This window comes from Lepidochelys olivacea (assembly GCF_965140295.1).
Source record: "Lepidochelys olivacea isolate rLepOli2 genome assembly, chromosome: 11".
Classification (NCBI taxonomy): domain Eukaryota; kingdom Metazoa; phylum Chordata; order Testudines; family Cheloniidae; genus Lepidochelys; species Lepidochelys olivacea.
The window spans coordinates 72,110,824-72,129,814 of NC_140421.1; the positions used below are offsets into that span (position 1 = coordinate 72,110,824).

Below are 18,991 nucleotides of genomic sequence, written 5' to 3' on the forward strand. Positions count from 1 at the left end.
GTGTACCTATGCAAATGAGATCGGCCCCTGAAGTTCTTTTCCACAACTTGCCACACCTCACCACCAGATGTCAGGGTGGAGCTCATCCTGACACTGCTTACATCCTCTCCCCAGCCAAGAATTTGTCGTCTCGACAAATCACACTCCCTTTATACCAACTCATTGGTTTCCTCCAAAGGGCCTCAGGAAGCCCACTTTAGCTTCCACAAGCCTGTGTGCTAAATGTATTGGCTCCTCACTAGTCACCCCAGGTGCATCATAAGTTAACCGTTTTACTGGTCTTATCACCCTGTCTCGTCTATTGAGAATCTCTGTTGCTGAGGTAGGGGGAACATCCTCTTGAGTGACGGAAGGAGAGGCTTCCTTTGAGGGTCTCTTGGCTACTGGCGTAGGCCCCTGCACTCCTAGTTCTAACGCTAGAGGGTCCAAGGTGCCCAGGACATCCTCTACCTGTCTGTCCCCATTGTCCAATAATCTGTGTGTGTCATCACACGGGGGTCTCATCAGCGGCACAGAGGTGTCAGAAATGGGCCTAAATAATTCCGCCATGGGGTTTAGGGCGGAAGAGGGAAAACTCTTGTTTGGTTCAGCTGATCGAGACTGAAATCTTGTCTCCATCCCAGGATACACCAGGGTTGTGTCATCCTCCTCAGACTCATTCTCAAATGTGCAGAATAGGGGTAAGTTAGCTGCACGGGGCCCGCTGTCTGTGTTGGATGGCAACTTTGGTCTAGCACTTCTGTTCTGCCCAGCTGCCTGTCGTGGCCCATCTCATAAGGGGTGCTTACCAGTTCTCCCACAGAGAGCAAAAGGTTTCTATGCACTGTCTTTATTTGCCCTGGACCGTCTTCAGGTTTGATCTTGCAGACCGGCAGATCTCCCAGCTTTTCCATCACCAGGTAAGGTATTACCTTCCGTCTGTCAGCTATCTTGTGTTTGCCAGCAATACCCAAATTTCGCAGCAGAACTCTGTCCCGTGGCTGGAGCTCCTGCGAACGAACTCTAGCATCATATCGATGTTTGTTGCGGTCTGCGTTCTTCCGAGCCACAGCGGTAGCGAAGTGATAAGCATCCCGCAGCTTTTCTCTTAGTCGGGATACATATTGCTGATGAGTTTCATAGCTATCTCCATCCTCTGATACACTAAAGCACAAGTCTATGGGTAATCTTGGTTCTCGCCCAAACATCAAGAGATATGGGGTGACTCCCGTAGCATCGTTCTTTGTGGCATTGTAAGCATGCACCAGAAATGCGACATGCTGGCTCCAGGTTGCCTTCTGCTCTGGTCGCAAAGTTCCCAACATATCTAATAGGGTTCGGTTGAACCTCTCTGGCTGAGGATCACCTTGGGGGTGATAAGGCGTTGTCCTAGACTTTTTAATTCCTGCTATCTTCAGCACCTCCTTCAGAAGGTGACTCTCAAAATCCCGCCCCTGATCAGAGTGTATCCGAGCTGGGAATCCATAGACTGAGAAATATTTGTCCCACAATACTTGAGCGACGGTGGTGTCCCTCTGATCACGTGTGGGATATGCCTGTGCATACCGTGTAAAAGGGTCAGTCACTACTAGAATGTTCCCAACATTCCTCTTGTCTACCTCTACAGACAAGAAATCAATGCATACCAATTCCAAAGGTTTGTTGCTGGTGATGTTCTTGAGATATGCAGCCCTCGTGGGCAGAGTTTTCCTTTGAACACATCAAGCGCAAGTCTCACATTTCCTGCGAACATCTTCAGCCATTCGGGGCCAATAGAACCTACTACGAATAAGTTCCAGGGTCCTCTCCATCCCTAAATGCCCAAAGTAATCATGCAGGGCCCTCATGGCCAGGGCTCTGTACTTTTTTGGCAGTACTGGTTGTGCTCGTTGTTTTTTGTAAAGGGTCGGTGGTCATTTGATGTAGCACTCCCTGAATCAGTTTTAGTTTGGTCCATTCTCTCAATAGTAGTTTACCCTCTGGGTTAGGTGGAACAACCGCAGCTGGGCTTCGCCCCTCCCTTTTGGCAAGTAGTGTATCACGAATGTCAATATCTTGCCACTGGGCTTCTTGCCAGTCAGCTGCATTGAGCATGGGCAAAGGAGATTGGTCCAATGCAATATCGTTCACTGAAGCAGAAGGCATGCATTCAGGGGGCAGGCCCAAAGCTTCTGCAACACATCCCTGAAGGCTCTCACGGGCCTCTGGCTCTCGGCGACTCACACTGCAAATAGCTCTCACTCCATCTGTGGGTATCACAGCAACTTCTGGAGCCTGCGGACGCCTGGGCAATGCATCTGCATCTACATTGCTTCTCCCTGATCGGTACTGAATGCTGAACTCATAGCTAGCCAAGGCGGCCACCCATCTCTGCCCTGTAGCATCCAGCTTAGCACTTGTTAACACATAAATCAGTGGATTGTTGTCTGTCCACACCTGGAACTGAGCATCATACAAGTAGTCTCGAAATTTCTCAGTGATGGCCCATTTCAAGGCCAAGAATTCCAGCTTGTGGGTGGGATAGTGAGTTTCACTATCAGACAATCCTCGGCTGGCAAAGGCTATAGGTTTACGTTTGCCTTCCACTTCCTGGTATACGACTGCTCCCAGACCCTCCAAACTGGCATCAGTATGCAGGATAAATGGTTTGCTTGGGTCAGCAAAAACTAGGACTGGAGCATGAGTTAGGCAAGTTATGATTTCTCGAAAAGCCCTTTCACATCTCTCATCCCACCGTGGCCCAAATGGTTCAAAGGGGCCATAGTGTCTCTGCACAGGAGGCTTTGGGGACCTCTCCTTATTCTTGGTCTTAGATTTGTTCTTGCTGGACTGATGTCCCCTGGTAAGATCGTTCAGAGGCTTTACAATCATAGCATAGTTTTTCACAAATCTGCGGTAGTAGCCACTAAATCCAAGAAAGGTCTTGAGTTCTCTGTAGTTACTTGGATGTGGCCATGTAGTGAGTGCTTCTATTTTATCAGGATCAGTACTCACACCCTCTTGGGACACGATGTGACCCACATACTTCACTGAGGTTCTGCAGAACTGGCATTTGTCAATTGAAAGCTTCAGACCATAATCCTCCAAACTATCAAGCACTTTAAGAAGTCTTTCTCCATGCTCCTCTAAGGTTCTTCCAAACACAATCAGGTCATCCAAATAAACTAACACTTGCAGTAAATTCACGTCTCCCACAACTTTCTCCATGAGACGTTGAAAGGTGGCAAGTGCTCCAGAAATCCCTTGGGGCATGCGTTCGAACTGATAAAACCCTAATGGCAGATGAAGGCTGTCTTCTCCTTATCTTCTTCTCCCAGAGGGATCTGGTAGTATCCACTTCAAAGAACCACTGGCTTCCCAGCAAACAGTCTAAGGCATCTTGCACTCGAGGCATAGTGTACTGGTCAACCACAGTACAGCTGTTTAGGGTGCGGTAGTCAATACACATCCGGATTTTCCCATTCTTTTTATGGACTACCACAATGGGTGAGGCGTACGAACTGCAGGACTCTGTAATGATGCCATTCGCAGCCAGCTCCTGAAGATGATGTCGCACATCTTCCATCTCAGAGAGAGCAATCTTCCTAGATCTCTCCTTGAAAGGTCGAGAGTCATGTAGTCTGATATTGTGCTCTACTCCTTTTGCACATCCCACATCCCCCTCATGCAGTGAGAACACCTTGGATCTTTCACAAAGATTCTTCATCAGGCGATCTTTCCAGTCCTCGGACACTGGTGAATCTCCAAAGTCAAACTTTGCTGGGTCTATTGTCGGAACTTAGTTTCACACTGGGGTTTTACAATCGACTCAGGCTCAAAGAGGTCTGCTATCTTTTGTCCTTGCTTCACAACAACATCACGACTCGTTTCATTAGCAATCAGTATAGTCACCCTTTCCTGGGCTTCAGCAGGTAGGGTTATGACTCCTTCAGGGAGCTCTCCTCCCATCGGCTGCTCTATCATTGCTAACGTCCGTTTACTGCCTTTCAGCCAGGTACTCATGACAAGCACTTCTTGCTCTGTCCTTGCAGGCACTACTAAGGGGGTCATGCCCGCGTACTTCAGTGCCCCAAGCGGTAGCTCAGATGTGTCCCTTTTAGTGCTCTCAATTTTTCTATAGGCTTCAGCACAAAGCGTATGGATCATCAGGGTATTCAGGTACTGGTCCCCGGCCCGCCTTCTGCAGTAATCTGCGAGTAACTTGAAGAGACTGGAGTTGGTCCCTATCAGCACAGACACATCAGAAGTCCCTTTAGGGTCAGGGCATATTAAAGCAGCTGTGTCTACCTCTTCTCTTAACCCAGCAACCTCCTCTGGGAATTCCAGGTGCACTATGGCATACCCTTGGTAGGGGTACTCATCCATGCTGAGACCACACAGGCCAAGGCCAGTCAATGGCTGTATAGGCAGGTGCCTAAGCATCTGTTGGTAGAATGACTGAAATATAATAGTCACTTGAGATCCAGTGTCAAGCACTGCTTTACACTCCACCCCTTCAATCCTCACCGTGACCTCTGCTCGAGGCCCTATCAGTCCTGCGGGGATCCCAGCTGGACAGTCTTTTCTGGGAGAATCTTCAAATCCTGCAGACCTGGGGGGTCCCCGTCCCCAGACCCTCTGGCAGCTACCGGATCTCTCCCAACTGATCCTCAGCTTTCCATACACTAAGGAGGGGTTTTCTTCATTACAGCACTTTGCAGCACTGTGTCCATCCTGACCACATCAGTAACAGAAGAACTGACCCTTCCCCCTTTGCCTGGGTGGGATGGTGGCTCTAAGTGCGGGCTTCTCAATCGCCACAGTTTGAGGCTTCTTATTCCTGGAAGTCTTAACTCGGTCAACGGTACTTTGCAGCTCAGCTATCCATTCCGTCAGGACCTGCATTTGTTGGTCAAGTTCCTCTCTGGTGCTCACCATCAGTACACTGGCCGTTTGCAGTGGTGTTGTGCTGGCTGGATCCAATGTTTGGGCTTCCCAAAATTCACTGGAGCCTGCCTTTCTTCCTCCTCTCTGACCTCTTTTATCAGCTGGGAGTAACTTGGGGGATGTTCCTGTCGTTCTCTTAGCTGGAGATGAAGTAGAATCGGATTCTGATACTGAGTTCCTCTTACAATTTGAGCCAGTCTAGTCCGATCCATCTGCTCAGCCGTCACTGCTCCCCTCATGAAAGCTCTTTTGGCTTTTCCTTGGAAGGGAGGATGCCCTTCTTACACAAAATGTCATTCCACTCTATCTGCATTAGGGTCCTGCATTTTGTCCCCGAAACTGCAGCAGCAGAGGCGCCTCCCTGGGGCCAGCCACAGGGCAAGTTCCCCCGCCTACACTCAGCGCCCACATGCTGCTCCTCTGTCCTGCGAGTCCCCGGGAGCAGGAAACTGTGTAAGGCGGCGGGAGCGGCGGCTTCCGGGGTAGCATGATCTGAAGCTGACCGCCCCACAGCTCCATAGGCCTTCACTCTGCTCCGCCAGCCGCCCCACGAACTGCTTCGCTCGGCTCCACTCTGCAGCCCACAAGCAGCTCCTGCCGTCCTATGAACTGCTCCACCAGCCTGTCCACAAGGCACTCCAGCCCTCCCGCAAACTGCTCCACACTATCTCTTCAGGCTCCCCCACTACTTAACACAACGCTCAGTGATGTCAGCTCTTAGGTGAATTCAGCTTGTAGTAGGGGAGCCTCAGTGCTGGTGCACCATTAGCCCAAAGTGAGCTCAGCAGCCTGTAACTAGACTCCTAATGGAATCAAAATTAGCTCTGATATTCCACAGTGGAGAGAGGAGGAAATGCAATTAGCATGTAAGGCCCTCACCAAGGGGCACATGCCACCAAGTATTAATACTTATCCCCAGCCTCTTTCAATTCACAGAGTTTTGGAACCCATGACCCTTGCCTAGCGAGTGCTACTTAGTTGATGGTGAGTCCCTCCATCATAACAAAAGGCCAAGTACAGTTCCAAGCACAGTTCCCATAATCAGGGTAATAACAATTTATTCTTCCTGCCCCAATAACAGAGACACTGGGGATCCCACAGCAGCCAAAGTGACCATTTGGGCAGCTATGGCCTCATTCTAGGTGGGGTGGGTGTGCCTATGCAAATGAGATCAGCCCCTGAAGTTCTTTTCCACAACTTGCCACACCTCACCACCAGATGTCAGGGTGGAGCTCATCCTGACACTGCTTACATCAGCAAATACTCTGAGCTTTGCTTTTTACGGGAGCGGGAGGTAGTGCTGGTTGAGAGCAACGTAATGAAGTAACAGTCAATGCCAGTGTTAAGGTTTTGGGGAACTGTCAGTGCACTTCTTCCTTGCGCACCCTCGTCTTCTAAGTCTCACTTTTGCCTTCCACAAATGCCTTCAATCTTTTTCTTTTCTCCCCTTCTCTAGTCCTCCTCCCTGTGTTCTGGTCATGGTCCGGGGGAGGCCTGATACAGCTCTGGTTATGCTTAAGAGGTTGGAATAGCAGATTTTACTCCACCCTCCAACACTCTGGCTGGGAAGAGAGAGCAGGCCTCCAGTCTAGTCTACTCTGGGAAGTGAGTCTGATAAATGCACTCAAAGAGTAAGCCACACAATCCCACTTTAAAGTTGGGATGGTCATGCAAATGGGGGGCGCACCCTGCCAGCAGGCATCTTCCCTCCCCATCAGCAGATTCCATGGCTCCCAAATGCCAGTTTTGCATACAACTAGCTGGATAGCATAGACATGGGGACAGAAGTGCTCATGGCTAGCACAGAAGCTTCTCCTTGGTATTCCGAATTTAAACTGATGCAACAAGTATGAAGAAACAGGGATCAAGGGACAAGGCATATCCAGAGCCCTAATGATTGGCTGGGTGTTGCTGAATGTCCCAACATCAAGTGCATGGGAAATAATACATTCAGTTGTCATGTTGTCTGGGTCAGATGTACCATTATTTTACTGGCAAGCATCCCACTGAAGTGAATGGGGTCTAGTGGGATTGATGTGAGGTGGCATATTATTTTTATTATTATTTGTATTACCATAGCACTGTGCTGGGTGCTGTATAAATCCAGAACAAAAAGACGGTCCTTGCCTCAAAGAGCTGACACTCAAAGTCTAAAACAAGAGACAACAGATGGATACAGACAGAAAGGGGAGTACAAGGAAACGCTGAGACAGTATTGGTCAGTATGATAGGCAGTGGTCTCAGCACACCTGTGGCCTAGCTGTTCTAAAGTTTTTGTAGGTATCACAGAAATGGAGAGTTTAAGAGGGTTTTGAAGGCGGATAATGAGATAGCTTTGTGGGTGTTGATGCTTGGGAGGAGCTCCCCAAGAGGGGCAGCATGGGGGAAAGCATGAAGGTGCTTGTTTGAAAACTCAACAAGCAGGTGGTGAAGGCTGGTATCATGGGCCAATCAGAGATGGTGGTCAACATCTCGATAGTGGATGAGAGATAAGAGAGAGGGTGGGGATGGGCCTTGAAAGTGAGGGTGAGCTACTGTTCAATGTGATAGTGAAGAGGGAGCCAGTGGAGGGATGCAAAGAGAGGGGTGATATGGTCAAAGCGACAGGCTAGGAAAATGATCTTGGCAGCAGGATTCTGAATGGATATGAATGGGGCAAGACTGCATTTGTCAAGGCCAAAGAGAAGATGGTTGCAGTAATTGAGACACGAGCTGAAAAGAGCCTCAATAAAAGAATCTTTCATCCCCAGTAGCATTCGGGCACTCTTTACACTGTATGTTTAGAGGGAACTAAGTTACTAGAGAAATTCATCAACTCTCAGGAATTTCATAGGTTCCAAGACCAGAAGGGACTATTATGATGATCTAGTCTGGCATCCTGTATAACACAGGCCAGAGAATTTCCCAAAATAATTCCTAGAGCACATCATATAGAAAAACATCTAATCTTGATTTAAAGATTGTCAGTGAGAGAGAATCCACCATGACCCCTGGTAAATTTGTTCCAATGGTTAATCACTCTCATTGTTAAAAATGTGCACCTTGTTTCCAGTCTGGATTTGTCTATCTTCATCTTCCAGCCATTAGATTGTGTTATACTGTTCTCTGTTAGATTGAAGAGCCCATTATCAAATATTTGTTCCTCAAGTAGATACTTATAGACTGTAATCAAGTTACCCCTTAAACCTTCTTTTTTTGTTAAGTGCTAAATAGATTGAACTCCTTGCATCTGTCACTAAAAGGCATGTTTTCGAATCCTTTAATCACTCTCATGGCTCTTCTCTGAACCTTCTTCAATTTATCAACCTCCTTTTTGAATTGTGGACACCAGAACTGGGTACAGCATTACAGCAGCGAGGTCACCAGTACTAAATACAGAGTTAAAATAACCTCTCTGCTCCTACTAGTGATTCCTCTGTTTAAGCATCTGAGATTCTTATTAGCCCTTTGGGCCACAGTGTTGTGTTGGGAGCTCGTGTTCAGCAGATTTTCCATCATGTTCCGCCTCAAATCTTTTTCAGAGTCACTGCTTGTCAGGGTAGAGTCCCCTATCCTCTAAATGTGGCCTATGTTCTTTGTTCTGAGATGTTTACATTTATATTTAGCCATATTAAAATACACCATTGTTTGCTTGTGTCCAGTTCGCCAAGCAATCCAGATTACTCTGTCAGTGACCTGTCACCATCATTATCTACCACTCTCTGAATTTTAGTGTCATTTGCCAACTTCATAAGTGATGATTTTATGTTCTCTTCTAGGTCATTGATAAAAACGTTAAATAGCATAGGGCCAAGAATCGATCTCTGTAGGACCCCACAAGAAACACACCCATAGGATCATGATTCCCCATTTACAATTACATTTTCAGACCTATCAGTAAGGCTGCTTTTAACCCATGTAATTGGTGCCATATGAATTCTATATCATTTTAACTTTTTAATCAAAATGTCATGCGGTAGCAAGTCAAGTGCCTGACAGAAGTCTAAGTATATCACATCAACTTTATTACCTTTATCAACTACACTTGTAATCACATGAAAAAGGATATCGAATTAGTTTGACAGGATCTATTTTGCATAAACCCATGTTGATTGATTGGTGTTACCATCCTTTAATTGATTATTAATCTAATCCTGCATCAGCTGCTCTACTATCTTGCCTGGAATCAATGTCAAACTGAGAGGCCTATAATTACCTGGCCATCCCATTTACACTAGTTAAATATTGCCACAACATTAGCTTTCTTTCAGTCTTCTGAAACTTCCCTGGTATTCCAAGGCTAATTGAAAATCAATCTTAACAGTCTAGCAAGCTCATCAGCCAACTCTTTTAAAACTCTTGGGTGCAAGGTATCCAGACCTACTGATTTTAAAATGTCAGACGTTAGTAGGGTGACCAGATAGCAAGTGTGAAAAATTGGGATGGGAGTTGGGGGTGATAGGTGCCTATGTAAGACAAAGCCCCAAATATCGGGACTATCCCTATAAAATCAGGACATCTGGTCACCCTAGACTTTAGGAGTTTCTGCTTAACCTCCTCCTGAGATACTAGTGGAATGGAAAGAGTGTTATCATCACCCTCATCATGATATGACTCCATCATCTGTTTTTTCCTCTCAAACACAGACTTGAACACGTCTGCCTTTGCTGCATTTGTAATGATAATTCGGTTATTTCCATCTAGTAATGGATCAAAACTACTCTCAGGAAACTTCTTGTTCCTAATATACTTTAAAATCTCCTTTTTATTGTCCTTTACTGTGCTGGCCATAGAATTCTCCTTGTGTCCCTTTGGTTCCCTTTTTCTACAATTGCTAGCTTCTGATTTATATTCATTACTATTAATTTATCCTTTCTTCCATATGTTACATTTTTATAGCTGCCTTTATTTTCCCTCTATACCAGGTAGTTTTTTTTAACCAATATGGCTGCCTTCCTTGGTTATGGCTTTTCGGGCATCTAGTAAAGTGTTCTTAATCAATTCCCACCTATCATTCACATTCTTCTGATTACATTTTTCCTCCCAGCTGAGCTGGCTTATAATTGTTTTCAGCTTGGTGAAAGTGGTACCTCAGCTACAGTTGATTTGTTTAGCTCTGTGATCAATTCCTCTTTATCTGTCAAAGCAACATCTAATATAGAATTCTGCCATGGTGGTTGCAATACTTTTTGAGTTAGGTAGTTGTCACTTCTAATATTTAGAAATTGCAAGGATATTTTAATACCGGCAACACGAGATCTACAGCGTATTGAATTGAAGCCCCCATGATAACACAGCTTTCCCCCACCCCCCACATTATGGGTAGGTGCATAGAATGTAGCTGCATCACTTCATGAAAGCATGGGGCCTGGCCTACACAGTTCTTTGTACCAGTTTAACTCTTTGTTAGGGCTGTGGACTTTTTTAATGCTGAAATGGTTAAATCGATAATCCCCCTGGCGTGGATCCAGTCACACCAGTATAAAGGTGCTCATATTGGTGTAGTTTATTCCCACACATTTACAAGAGTGAGCCATAACAATATAAGCATCTGCATACTGGTATAATTGTGCCCACCCTAGAGGGTAGTAATGCTTTAGCTATGCCAGTATCTAAATCAGTATAATTAAAGCAGCACAAACATGAGAGTAGGTAAGAAATTTAGGTCAGGATCTATTTGCCCAGGCTGATATTTGGACAGGACTCCAGGGAAAATTAATACCTTATGTGCATAAAAACTAAACTTGTCAAGGCCTGCTGGATGTTTTTAAGCACCGTGACTTTGTCAGGATTTTGGCTTTACATCTCACCTAAAGGCAAACTAGAAATGAAGGAAACTGGTTAATAACTGATACCGCAACAAAACCCAACTGTTGCATGTCTGAGGACTGCACGCTCCTTTTCGGCACAGGCGCCTCTCCTCTCACATATAAACTGCGGCATGCTTCCCACAACCTCAGAGAAGCCCTTTGTTGGAGTTCTGTAGGGATCCAGCTTTGAGGAAGGGTGGAAAAAGGACAGTGAGCTGATTCTCATCAGATTCTCCCCCCACAAATCCAGGAGGAAAATATCAGACATTGCCGCAGCATTTCCATTCTGTAGAGCCCACCACCATCCTCTCCTTTTAGGAGGGATAGGTTTGGTTAGCTGCCATGTTCAATCCCAGAGAGGGCTGTGCCTGCTTGGTGAGAGAACACATCATATATTGTTGTCTTTCATCAGAGTTCCCAATTAACACATCAGCACTTTATATTCCTAGAGAATTTATGAAGCATTCTTTTAGAGTGTTGGAAAACCTGGGTTCATAAAGCCTTTTCCCCTTCTTTATTTCAACTTTCCTATTTGCACTGAGCTGCTCTTCTGAAGGCAGTCAGTGCCGTGTTCTGATAGGGTCAGAAGGGAAAGGAATATATGACATATTCTTGTCCATAATCATCTCCTGAGAGAACTTCTCAGAGACCTTGCAGATAATCAGGGATGTTAACACTCTTATAAACTTACGGCTATAGATGGCCAGACCACTGTAGGTATCTTCTTGAGTACAGCACAAAAATGGAGGTTGGAGTCCAGCTGGGTTGCATTCCATTAGCTTCATGCCCATACCGACTCACCCTAAGGGCTACTTCCAACAGTCCAAAACCGTTCTGTTTGGATGGTGTTGGATCAAGTGTCTCTTCCAAATCTTTGGCTTATGCAGGACAACATCGAAACCTTACCAGCTTATCTGTCTGGAGTACACTTAACTTTCTTGAGTAAGAGAACTAATTAATATTCATGAACTGCAGTGTTGCTGAGAAGTATATTAGAATCCTCTCATTAAAGAGACTTGCTCTGAGCTATATCCTCTAAAGCAGTGGTGGGCAGCCCATGGGCTGCAAGCGGCCGATCAGGATAATCTGATTGAGGGCCATGAGACATTTTGCTGACACTGACTGTCTGCAGGCACGGCTCCCCCGCAGCTCCCATTGGCTGCGGTTTGCCGTTCCTGTCTCAGATTACGGGTCAAACCTAAAGACCTGGGCAATTGTTCATGTCTTCACTTTAAAGTCTGTTTGGTCTGTTGCCTTTGTACTTCACAATGATATATGGTGGGATGCCACTATTACATGATCTGGCATTTACTTTTTGATTTTTCAAAGATATAATTAGCACCAGATGAGCACCTGTGTCATGCTGTTTAGCATTATGAATAGAGTTCACAGCCTGCACCCCCACCACAGCAATTCATATATCTTACTTCAGAGAAAAAAGGTTTTAGCCAGTCAGTTCCACACTTATTAACAGCCTTTGTGTACCCCATAACACCTTGGGACCAATTTCTGCATCATCCACCCCTAAATTTCAAGGCAATGTGAATATATTCTGTTACCAAGAAAAGTGCTTCATTCCCAGCTCTGTCTCCCCTCCCACCACCCACACATCGCTATCCAACCACCTATTCAACCCATTGTTGAAAATATTTATGGGCCAAAAATTTCTGATGATTTTTGACAGTGACTATTTCTAAGGATGGGTTTTCCCTCTATACTGTAAGCAGCCCATTTTCACTCTCTGCAATATTGTCCAGGTAACCCAGCTCAGAACCCGCATCCTCATCCAGAGAAAGGGGACCTTGTAGTTAGCTTCAATGGCTCAGGTACCTCATCTCAGTAGCCTTCACTTCCAGCTCCTTTGGCTGCAAGCCGGACTCCAACTTTAGCTCCATAAACCCTATTGCTTGGTACCATGAACCCGTGCAAGAAGCCTGCAGTGTATCATAGAATATCAGGATTAGAAGGGACCTCAGGAGGTCATCTAGTCCAACCCCTGCTCAAAGCAGGACCAATCCCCAATTTTTGCCCCAGATCCCTAAATGACCCCCTCAAGGATTGAACTCAAAACCCTAGGTTTAGCAGGCCAATGCTCAAACCACTGAGCTATCCCTCCCGCAGTGTAATCCAATAACACTGCCTTGTGAGGAAAGTTGGAGAGCAAGAGGCAGATATTGGGCTGTGCTCTGTCTGTAACAAAATGCTGGGCTCTTGGCTGCAGCTGCAGCAAAATGGCCAAATCTGTGGCAGAATTGCTGAATCCCATACATCTTAGAAAACACCAGAGTTCATGAAGCCTCGAGTAAAATGAATGGAGCTGGTCACACCCTTTGGAGTTACTGTTTAAAGCTTTCTGCAGACTCAGGTGGGTGCCACGTGCATTGCATTGATTTACTATATTGAATTGATTTCCTGTTCTATGTTTTCAAGGTTATCTTCACAAGCATAAGAACAAGGAACATTTTTCTTTTATTAAAAGCAAAGCTGAGATTCTGGAGCGCAGTTCTGTGGCATGATGTAAATTGGGTGGTGGTGGAACACCTGGTGCCTGTGTATAGGGCTTATCTCAAGAGAAGTCACATACTGTAACTTTTATATGTTCTTTCAATCCATCTGGGTGGTGGATACCAAGACATGTTGAGATGATCCTGGGATGTAGTCATTGGGAGTCCCCAAGTCATAGGCTTCAGATAGTGAAGTTAAGATAGTTAAGTTCAAGTTGGCATCATCTGACTCATGGCAGGATTTAGTCTAGAAGCAAATGTTATGGTGTTAGCACATGAAGATGGAAACCATCCGAAAGGCACTAATAAACTGAGCTTCAATCTGGCTAAAGCAGAGTAAAAGGGAGAGGGATTTGAAAATCCCTCATTGTCTAAACAAGAAACAGGTCAGAGCCCCTCTAATATGGAGCAGAGTAGGTGTTGACACGTGTTTGATTTTGTACATACACAAGCTGAGGTCTTTCTGCAATGTTACAGAGTTAGAACACAAAATATACTTTTTGTTTGTTGGATAGGCCCATGACACGAATACTTGAAAATATGTGTTAGCACTTGAGTTTTAGTTTTCTTCAGTCTTCCCCACTTGCTTAGACCTCAGCTATAGATGTTACATTTCACCTTGGGCCTTGTGCATCTTTCTGTCCAAGCACCATAACTTGTTCAAGAATAAAACTTTAAATTCCCATTTAGAAGTATCCTATTTATTCAAGCATAAGTTGTAACATTATAGTTGAATGATGTCCAGCCAACCTACTTGCCAAATACATGTGGAAAAACTGCTCACCAGTCTTAGTTGTCATTATGCTATCAATCACTGAAAGAGAAGAATATTAGTTTTCTGGGCAAAATATATTAATCTGTTTCTTTTTTCTATTCACTTTTCTTGGCAGGGACAACTTGTGTAAGTGTGGGTATTCCAAAAGCCAACATATAGAGGGGACGCAGGTAAATAACACTGAGAAATGGAGTTATAGGAAACACACAAAGGAACTTCCCACTGATGCTTTTGGTGACATTCAGTTTGAAAATCTTGGGAAAAGAGGGAAGGTGAGTAACTGCTGAGCTGCCACTGGGTATTTTAACTCCAGCCTATCCATAAATGGCTTCTGTCCTGTGGCTTTTTGCATTAGCCTTTATGAAATAAATTCAGAATAATTAAAAAGAAGCCAAAACAATCAAAAGGGGAAAAAAGGCTTAGATTTTTCAAACACAAGGAACTTAAATTTAGGTACCTAAATAAGCAATCTGATTTTTCCAAGCATTCTAAGCCCGCAATATCTTCCACTGAAGTCAGTGAGAACTGCTGGGTGCTGAGCAATTTGGAAAATGGCAACTTATTTAAAGTTTAACAGAGGTGTTAAAATTGACCTGTTTTAATGTTGGAAAATAGGGTTAAATGTGCTTTTTGGAGAAAAAATTGTTTTTCTGAAATTATATGAACTGAAACTATTTTTGGAAAAAAACCACTGGTTTTGAAATTCTTGTTTTTTCCAACTGGAGAAAGTTGGGGAAACAGTCACAAATGAATTTTCCCCCACTTTACCACATTTTTAACCACTCCCCACCACATGCACACATTTTCAAGTGGGTAAAAACCTTAAAAGAAACCAAAAAAATTCAAAAATCGAAATGAAAAATTTCATTTAGAAACAAAATGGTTTTGAAATGAAATTGTTTTCATCCAATTTCAAATGCAAAAATTCTGTGGAATACTGAAAAAAGTTGGGTTGAAAAATTTCAACTGGGATTTTTTTCTTGCAAAGTTTCTTGCAGGGAAAATTCTCATTTTTCACACAGCTCAATATGGATTTAGAAGACTTTTGGATGATCTTATGCCCAGTTTTAAATGTTCAGATGGCCATATTTGAAGACCCCGTAGCATCTTAATAAAAAAAAAAGAAAAACGTATTTTTGCTCTGAGATGTTCAGGAACATTGCTTGGTTTGTTCACTGAGGTCATTAACATCCTGGCATATAATACAATCAGTCCTAGCTTTATGCACAACTGAAAAAGGAACAAAAGAATTGTAAGTGAAGAGAGGAAGTCTGTTTTAAGTGATAGCTGGAGATGCCATATTGTAAAGAACCAGATTATGGTACTTAGAATAAGTGTTTAAAGGGGGCTATATGAAAAAATGGAATTGCCCACCATGGTCACTGTTAAAATGGAGCTATGGGCACATAAAATTGATTGTCTTAAGCATGTTATCTGAACTGCAGGGCAGCTGGAGGGGAGCAGGTTCTGCTTGTTCTCCACACCTTCCTATGATCTGTTATATAAATGTGATCCAACACTTGTAAAGCAAGGTGCATACATTCAAGTCTTCAAGTTCTGGTTCTCTTGCTAATCAATAATGGGCCTGATCCCTGGTGTACCTGTGAAGGGGACCCTTAGCGTGCAGATCTGTGTGTGAGTTGGCACCTGCCTTCTGACAGCTTCCCCCATTACACGTTCAGCGCTTGTGTTGTCCAGAGGTGGGTGCTATGTAGTGGGGTAAAGGGTGAGCAGTGGCTGAAGTGGCTTGGGGAGAAAAGGTGGGTCAGGCTAGGGCTGAGAAGAGATGCACTTCATCCTTTCATATATCAGGCAGAGATCAGGGCAGGACAATAATACATCCCTCAGTGGCATTGGTCCCTTGTGCACTGTGGTTCCCCTTTAAGGAGGTTCCCAGGGTGGCCACCAGCTGCAGAAGACATCAGTCTCTCCAGTATCCTCAGGGTATGCAGGGAGGTTTGTGGATGGTCCTGGCCTCCTACTAATCCTCCATATTTCTTGGAGTTTGGAGGCTGGTTCCATGGCCTATTCTATGTGTGATAAAATGATGACATTAAAGTCTCCAGGGGTGTGTTCCTGTGGGGATCAGTTGATGTTGGGCTAGATTTTTTTTGAAATGCACAAGTAGATTTAGGGGCCTAAGTGCCCCTTGGGAGTTAATGGAATTCAGTGCCATTTGTGCTTTTGAAAATCTATTTCCTTGCTTTGTAGTACTCCAAACAGAATTAACAAAGTAGTGCAATTGTCTGGGATATGAGTTCTACACCTATAAGTTGGTTGGAACAGGGACTGTCCCTGGTCTGTTTGTACCATGCCTAGCACAGTGGGGTCCTGGTCCATGACTGTGCTATATCCAAATAATAAATAGTGCATTAAGCGACAGGACTAATATTCACGACGGGGGTTTGTTCTGTCTCTCTCGCTGTCCCCAGAGGGGTGTGTATGTGCAATGCAGCCGTTTTGTGATGGGGTTCTTATATTTTTTTCCCTAAAATATGTGCAGCCTGTGTGTGCGGAGAAGGCATGTTGGAGCAGTATGCCTTGCACTTGGAGTGGAACGTGGTGAGGTTTGTAAGAGTCTTAGCTCATTCCACAGTCTGGGATCAGCCCGCAAGGAAGCTTGGTCTTCTGCCCAGACAAGCTTTTTGTTCAATATCTTCATAAATGATCTGGAGGATGGTGTGGATTGCACTCTCAGCAAATTTGCGGATGATACTAAACTAGGAGGAGTGGTAGATACGCTGGAGGGCAGGGATAGGATACAGAGGGACCTAGACAAATTGGAGGATTGGGCCAAAAGAAATCTGATGAGGTTCAACAAGGATAAGTGCAGGGTCCTGCACTTAGGACGGAAGAACCCAATGCACCGCTACAGACTAGGGATCGAATGGCTAGACAGCAGTTCTGCAGAAAAGGACCTGGGGTGACAGTGGACGAGAAGCTGGATATGAGTCAACAGTGTGCCCTTGTTGCCAAGAAGGCCAATGGCATTTTGGGATGTATAAGTAGGGGCATAGCCAGCAGATCGAGGGACGTGATCGTTCCCCTCTATTTGACATTGGTGAGGCCTCATCTGGAGTACTGTGTCCAGTTTTGGGCCCCACACTACAAGAAGGATGTGGAAAAATTGGAGAGAGTCCAGCGAAGGGCAACAAAAATGATTAGGGGTCTGGAACACATGACTTATGAGGAGATGCTGAGGGAACTGGGATTGTTTAGTCTGCAGAAGAGAAGAACGATGGGGGATTTGATAGCTGCTTTCAACTACCTGAGAAGTGGTTCCAAAGAGGATGGTTCTAGGCTATTCTCAGTGGTAGAAGAGGACAGGACAAGGAGTAATGGTCTCAAGTTGCAGTGGGGGAGGTTTAGGTTGGATATTAGGAAAAACTTTTTCACTAGGAGGGTGGTGAAACACTGGAATGCGTTACCTAGGGAGGTTTCAGAGTAACAGCCGTGTTAGTCTGTCTTTGCAAAAAGAAAAGGAGTACTTGTGGCACCTTAGAGACTAACCAATTTATTTGAGCATGAGCTTTCATGAGCTACAGCTCACTTCGTCGGATGCATACCATGGAAACTGCAGTAGACATTATATACACACACAGAGACCATGAAACAATACCCCCTCCCACCCCACTGTCCTGCTGGTGATAGCTTATCTAAAGTGATCATCAAGTTGGGCCATTTCCAGCACCCCCTCACACAAACTCACTCTCCTGCTGGTAATAGCCCATCCAAAGTGACCACTCTCTTCACAATGTGTATGATAATCAAGGTGGGTCATTTCCAGCACAAATCCAGGTTCTCTCACTCCCTCACCCCCCTCCAAAAACACACACACACAAACTCACTCTCCTGCTGGTAATAGCTTATCAAAAGTGACCACTCTCCCTACAATGTGCATGATAATCAAGGTGGGCCATTTCCAGCACAAATCCAGGTTTTCTCACTCCCCCACCCCCATACACACACAAACTCACTCTCCTGCTGGTAATAGCTTATCTAAAGTGATCATTAAGTTGGGCCAACTTAATGATCACTTTAGATAAGCTATTACCAGCAGGAGAGTGAGTTTGTGTGTGGGGGGGCGGAGGGTGAGAAAACCTGGACTTGTGCTGGAAATGGCCCAACTTGATGATCACTTTAGATAAGCTATCACCAGCAGGACAGTGGGGTGGGAGGGGGTATTGTTTCATGGTTTCTGTGTGTATATAATGTCTACTGCAGTTTCCACGGTATGCATCCGATGAAGTGAGCTGTAGCTCACGAAAGCTTATGCTCAAATAAATTGGTTGGTCTCTAAGGTGCCACAAGTACTCCTTTTCTTTTTACCTAGGGAGGTGGTAGAATCTCCTTCCTTAGAAGTTTTTAAGGTCAGGCTTGACAAAGCCCTGGCTGGGGTGATTTAATTGGGGATTGGTCCTGCTTTGAGCAGGGGGTTGGACTAGATGACTTCCTGAGGTCCCTTCCAACCCTGATATTCTATGATTCTGTGATAAGCTTTACCCTTCTAATAGGAAGTTCCATGGTGCCTAAGGGGTGGATTCGTTGAACACAGTCTCCACCTTGAAGCATTAGGCCATCTCTTAAACATCATGGGCCCAAGCCATTAAATGCCTCGCCGGGACCATGCAGGTGACTTAGGGCTTGTCTATACTTACTGGAGGATCGACACTCTGGCGATCGATGCATCGGCAGTCAATTTAGTGTGTCTAGTGAAGACCCACTAAATCGACCACCGATCACTCTCCCGTAGACTCCTGTACTCCACCTGTTCAAGAAGAATAAGGTGAGTTGATGGGAGAGCGTCTCCTGTCGATGTCGCATAGCATGGACCTTGAGGTCAGTAGATCTAAGCTATGTCGATTTGAGTTACACTATTCAAGTAACTCAAATAGCGTAGCTTAGATCGACTTTTACCTTTAGTGTAGACAAGGCCTGAGTTTTCCTTGGAAAGCCAGTGCAGAGAACAGGATTGTGCTTGTGGTAGCCCATGTTGCTGGGGAGACATGCTGTTGGAG

The 18,991-nt window shown here is 45.0% G+C and overlaps 1 protein-coding gene across 1 annotated transcript in view; it reads left to right on the plus strand.

Annotated features, from left to right (window-relative positions):
- The window catches only part of TRPM8 (transient receptor potential cation channel subfamily M member 8), a 129,947-nt gene that overhangs the window by 33,365 nt on the left and 77,591 nt on the right, over positions 1–18,991 (plus strand). The window contains exon 4 of the mRNA XM_084643494.1: positions 14,089–14,245. Coding sequence (XP_084499620.1) covers positions 14,089–14,245 — 157 coding nt within the window. The remainder of the gene's footprint in view (positions 1–14,088; positions 14,246–18,991) is intronic.